The sequence below is a fragment of the Typha latifolia genome, chromosome 4 (assembly GCF_019914945.1).
Source record: "Typha latifolia isolate L0001 chromosome 4, TyphaL0001v2, whole genome shotgun sequence".
Classification (NCBI taxonomy): domain Eukaryota; kingdom Viridiplantae; phylum Streptophyta; class Magnoliopsida; order Poales; family Typhaceae; genus Typha; species Typha latifolia.
This window is the reverse complement of record NC_133089.1, coordinates 9834439-9840641: the sequence shown is the minus strand read 5'-3', so window position 1 is coordinate 9840641 and position 6203 is coordinate 9834439. Positions and strand designations below refer to the sequence as shown.

Genomic DNA, 6203 nt, shown 5'->3' with positions numbered 1-6203 from the left:
ATGTCTTTTTATAATTAACTTAATGAATTTTAATTTTATTTATTTGATTATTTTTTATTATTTACATGTATCTCTCATTAGTTTAAGATCAATTTAAATTAAATTTAATAATAGATGAAGATAAAGAATTATATTTAAATTGAAGTCTATCTCCAAGGAATCAAATTTAAATAGTTTAGTATTAAATAATATCTTCTATAATTAAGGCATAATTATATGTATCACAATCATCTAAGAGAGAAATCTTAAGGGAAGAAAACGTGTAATACGAAAGTTTGGTACACGTAATCAACACTTCTTAACTAATATGCATAATTTTTTTTGTAATGTGATTTTGGAACTGGATGATTTGCGGTATATTAAATGAGCGTTTCTTTTGTATTGTAGAGGTAATTGCTTATCAATCGGTTTGATAAATATCTAACGATTAAGATCCTCAACAGCAAAAAATTTAAATAAGATATATTACCGGTTCAATGGGTAATTATTATTTTTTAAATATATCAACTTGCATATTATTTTTTGATAATTATATTATCTTAATAATTTATCAAGTAGAAGACATATGAGTAATGTATATATATCAAAATAAGAGTATTGTTGTCTTTTAATAATTAATTAATGAAAGTTTAATTAAATTTTATTTATTTAATTATTTTTATTATTTACATATATCTCTCGTTAGTTTAATATTAAATTAAATTATATTTAAATTAATAGATAGAGATAGAGAATTATATTAAATTAAAATCTATCTCCAAGAAATCAAATTTAAATAGTTTAGTATTAAATAATATCTCCTATAATTAATGCATAATTATATAATCACAGTTATATCCAAGAGAGAGAAATCGGAGAAAAGAACGTGTAATCATGAAGTTAGCCACACGTAATCAAAACTTCTTGACTAATATAGCTACTTTTTTTTATGCAATATGATTTTGTAACCCGTATCGAGAAATCAGTACCGGGTATAAAACTGGCTATTATAGCCGTTAGATTGAGATCATAAATTTTAAAGGGGTATTGAAGTATTTGCCATATTAAATTAATTATGTTGCACCCGGGTCAAATTGAAATTTTAGATTTGTGATTAAGCCCAAGCCTCTCCTAATTATAGATTGGGTCTCGTAATTTAAAACCAGCCCATGATGGTGGAATAAAATTTCTTGAATCAAATAATGAGTCAGGCGGCTCGGATCGGGTCGGGTCGGGCTATGCTCTGCTCTTGTCATAAGAATTTCACTCCTAAGGATGTTCATCCAGTCTGAACGCGTGAAACCCGTTCGTACCCGGCCCGCACCCGCACCCGCACCCGCACCCGCACCCGCACCCGCACCCGCACCCGCACCCGCACCCGCACCCGCACCCGCACCCGCACCCGCACCCGCACCCGCACCCGCACCCGCACCCGAACCTGCACCCGAACCCGAACCCGAACCCGAACCCGAACCCGCACCATAAAATGCCCTAGTTATCTCCTTATTACGTTCTCCCTCTCCCTCATCGCTCTCGCCGTTTTCTCGTTTTCGCTAAACCGTCGCCCTACTCATCTTGCTTCTTCCTCGCCCTCACCCCCTTTCTCCTCCGCTACGGGGTTTCGCAAACCATGTCCCGGCTCGAACTCGGTCCGTCTCGGCCCATGAGCACACGTATCCTATAATCCTCGAACGCCGTTTCCTTATCTTCCTGATGGCGTACCTGAGCATGGGGGAATCCCACCGACGCATCGTCGACTATCTCTCGCGCTTCTCCGATGCCGTCTCTTCCCAAGATGGCGCTTCCCTCAAGCTCCTCCTCTCCCTCTGCTCCTCTTCCCCCTCACTCCTCTCTGTCGCCGACGCGCTCAACGCTTTCCATGATTGGACTAGATTGGTGAACCAAAACGAGAGGTACTCCAACATCGGAGAAATTATCGTTCCCTTACTGCGATCTCTCCAAAGTTATCGACTTGGACACTTCGCCGACTCCTACTCCACCTTCGAGAAGGCCGCAAAGTAGCCTTCTTCCTCTCTTTATCCATTAAGTTTGTTGTTTGAGTGTTTCTCGCGGAGGCTTATGATGGATTTTGTTCAGTGCATTTCTGCAGGAGTTTCGGAACTGGGAGTCCGCATGGGCCATGGAGGCGATGCACGCCATTGCGCTCGAGATTAGGTTGCTCGCTGAGAAGGTAATGGGCATTGTAAAGATAGGTTTTTTTTCATTTTCTTGTATCTGGTTTGTTGAAAATTTGGGGATTACGAGTGTTCGGTCTTTTGCTTTTAGGCTGATAGAGAGCTGGTGTCTAATGGGAAGAATCCTGAGAAGCTGCAAGGAGCTGGTTCCTTTTTGATGAAAGTCTTCGGGGCTCTAGCTGTATGAACTTCCGATCACTTATTTCTTATGTAAAAAAAGTTTTTGCTCTTTGAATTGGCCATTGTCTTCTACTTTGCTATGCTTACCGCTCTTAGCATATGATTGTAAATCTTGTAGGGAAAAGGACCCAAACGCGTTGGAGCCTTATATGTGACATGTCAATTATTTAAAGTATACTTCAAGGTCTGTTTCCTAGTTTTACTTACTGTTTGCTCATTTAGTCATTGGCAATGTGATCACATTCTTCTTCTACATTGTTTAAAGAGGAAATATGCTAATATAGTATATGTAAGTATGATGCAGCAGAATAAAGTTTCGCAAAGCATAGTGTAGCATGTATCGTAGCAAAGTGCCATTCTAATGTTTGAAGCTTCAACCTTGCAGCTTGGTACCGTTCACCTATGTCGCAGTGTCATAAGAAGTATTGAAACTGCTCGAATATTTGATTTTGAAGAGTTTCCACCTAGAGACAAGGTTAAAAGATTTCACTTTTTCTTTCTCTTTCTTGCCATAATTTAGTTGTGTATACTCTTATCTGGTTGCTTTATACCTCTATTCCATAAATTATAACTTGTCTGTTTTTTACTTCAACCAAAAACAGGTCACATACATGTACTATACAGGTCGCTTGGAGGTTTTCAATGAAAACTTTCTTGCTGTAAGTCATCTTGCAAGATACGTCTTCCTTTTATTTGTTTTTATTGTTTTCCAGCCTATTATGGAATAGGATGTTTAACCAGACAATGCTTGTGTTGCCTCTCATAATGTCTGTGTTGGCATATTATTTAGATTCAGTTTGTTATTTATTCATCAGATGAAATTGTGGTGAAGCTAATATAACTTATCTATTATTTGTAATAGGACAGGCTGATCACAAACTAACATATGCACTGACACATTGCAACCCTAGAAGCAAATCAAATTTAAGGTATGACTTGGCTTTCAAATAGCATTATGTCATCTCTCATTTATATTTACGAAGTACAGAAGTCGTAAACGAAGTAACTATCCAATGCCTAACAAGTATCTCTTTGATAATGCATCTCTCTTTAAAATACATATCCTAATTATTGTAATGTCTTTTAATAAAATGTGTTATTTTTTATTTCTTAAGCACTTTGGGCATGGAGCAACGTATACCTAAACTACTATTTAAGTGCCCAAGAAGAACCTTTAGTGCCCAAGAAGAACCTTTAGTGCCTTTATGTTTGTTTCAACCATGTACTAACTATTCTTATATATTGATATAGGATGATTCTGAAGTATCTCATTCCAGTAAAGCTTTCAATTGGTATCTTGCCTCAAAAGTGGCTCCTGGAGAAGCATAATTTAGTTGAGGTATTATATTGTGTTCCACTCCTCTGTAAGTGATTATTTGCACTCAGTTGCACATAAACAAGAGTAGATTCTGGAGCTGGAAGTTCTCTTTTTATATAGAGGACCAGTTTCTGTTATGACAACAGCGATAAAGAGTTAGGGATATGGATATTAAATTTTATTTATGTTAAGACGAATATCAAATGAGTACTTAATGTCTTCACTTAGTTGTTTATCATTGATCCGTTCATAAAAATTTTCATTATTCTATTTAGTTTTAATCATAAAAATGTGTTATCTGCTTCTCTTTGTAAGGAACCATTTTATGGATGCTATTTTGTGCCATTGATGATTTCATCAGCATCATTAGACTCTATAGAGAGCTAGAGTTGACCTTCTATTCAGGTGATTACTTCTGATATGAACATTCCATAGTTAAGAAATACTTTGATGCAATCTTCATATCTGATTGCAACCTCAGCCAGCTAACCCTTGTAAACTTTTCATAATTCATAGAGTTATACCATAAGCAGTATGCTGAAGGATTCTACCAATTTATCACATTGATCCTTATTGTGTTTTTGTATTGACATTTAAATATATTAGTGCTTGATGCCAAATTTAAGCAGGAAACAAGGATGGCTTAATTATATATTAATTGTTTAAGTACTTGCATATGGGAGAGTCCATTTTTGACCTGATAATACCCATTGCGAATATTAACTGAAAGGCTCCCTGCAAGGCTGAAGGAAACATAAAGTTCCTCGTTGATAGGACACTGTTATGCTATTGTTGACGTATTCTGATTAGTTCTCTATATAGGTGATCAATTTTGGCTATTCTGTTCCAGAGGTTTTATACTTTTAGTAGTGATAATGTAGCTCTTTCAGTATGCAGATGTTGTGAATGCGCTGAAAAGGGGGGACCTTAGACTTCTTAGACAAGCCCTTCAAGAGCATGAAGACCAGTGTGTTTCCTTATCACATTACTGTATACTATAAGATTTTAAGTTTTAATTACTGACACATACCATTAGGTTTCTGAGATCAGGTGTTTTCCTCGTGCTGGAGAAGCTAGAACTCCAGGTTTATCAAAGATTGGTCAAGAAGATGTAAGTGTGCATAGAATACAAAGATACATAATTACATGCATAGTTTACATACAATAAGTACTAGATAATGATTTTTTCACAGTTACACCATTCAAAAACAAAAGGATCCAACCAAGGCACATCAGATTAAGTTGGAAATAATTGTTAAAGCTCTGAAATGGCTAGAAATCGACATGGATGTTGATGAGGTACATTATCAATTATCCTCATTTTTTTAGTTGCCCTACTAATACTGCAGTTTCAAATGATTTTGGTGTAATTTGGATTCTACATGTTCACTATTTGATTACTTTTGCTTTTTTCCCTTTTCAGGTGGAGTGTATAATGGCTATTCTCATTTATAAGAATCTGATTAAGGGATATTTTGCTCACAAAAGCAAAGTTGTTGTTCTTAGTAAACAAGATCCCTTTCCAAAATTGAATGGAAAGCCTGTCAGTTCATAATGATATATGCTTGTGGTCTTGTTCTATTGGATGCCTTGATAATTGGAAACATAGGAGTTACTCATAATTTTATGATTTGGAGGTACTTGTGTAATTTTAGAAATTATTTATACAAAGTTAGGTTGAGTTATATTTATTAATGGTCATAGATTGGTGCAAACACAATTGAATTTAATTATTTGTCTATTGGTTTTACTTTGGAGAAAGGTACAGAAGGCAATGGATTTATTAATGATTATATTTGATTTGGATCTATTGGGCCTAATATTTCGAAATCTTGCTTGCTTATGAATAGTGGGAGCCCATATGCCTTTTCAGAGATCACAAACGCAGGCGTAGTCCCCCAACCCACCACACTGCAATGGAAGATAATGAGAATTTTGTACCAAGCGTGCAAGGCCATTTCTCGGAATCCAGTAAAAAGCTACAGAAAAAAGTGAAGTATGAACTTGAAACACGGGTAAGCGAGGAACCGTTAGTCAGGAATAACAAAATTTTTTATTTCAGAGTATTCTCATTATAAGAGCTAAATATTATAATAGCTATATTTCAAAATAAAATACTATTCATCAGAATTATATTTTATGATAAAATTATTAATGGTATAATATTTAATTGGTATAATATTTTTTTATAAATTATCTTATTATTAAAATATTTTTATATGTACTAATAACATTAACAATATAATATTAATAAACTAATATTTTATCAAATTAAATATTTACTCATAGATAAAATAATATATTTACTATTTAAACTATATATTAATTTAATTAAAATTTTCTTTTCTTTAAATAATAAAATATGAAATTTTGGAAAAAAGTAATACAATATTAAATAATTTTATGTTTTAAGCTAAAATAAAATATATGAAAGTGTAAATACTTATTTGTCGACCTGTTACATAAGTTTTGCCCAACATTGCATGTATAGTGTCTTATATATGCAATATAAACGCTCAAGCATTGCATTG

At 34.4% G+C, this 6203-nt stretch overlaps 1 protein-coding gene across 1 annotated transcript; it reads left to right on the top strand.

Annotated features, from left to right (window-relative positions):
* The first annotated feature begins 1491 nt into the window (after positions 1-1491).
* LOC140787360 (enhanced ethylene response protein 5) lies at positions 1492-5357 on the top strand. Its single transcript, XM_073136242.1, has 12 exons — positions 1492-1997; positions 2077-2170; positions 2266-2355; positions 2473-2538; positions 2740-2829; positions 2957-3013; positions 3222-3283; positions 3606-3693; positions 4563-4639; positions 4709-4783; positions 4866-4971; positions 5096-5357. The coding sequence occupies exons 1-12, from the start codon at positions 1693-1695 to the stop codon at positions 5225-5227; spliced, it is 1242 nt and encodes a 413-aa protein (XP_072992343.1). The 5' UTR covers positions 1492-1692; the 3' UTR covers positions 5228-5357.
* The last annotated feature ends 846 nt before the right edge of the window (positions 5358-6203 follow it).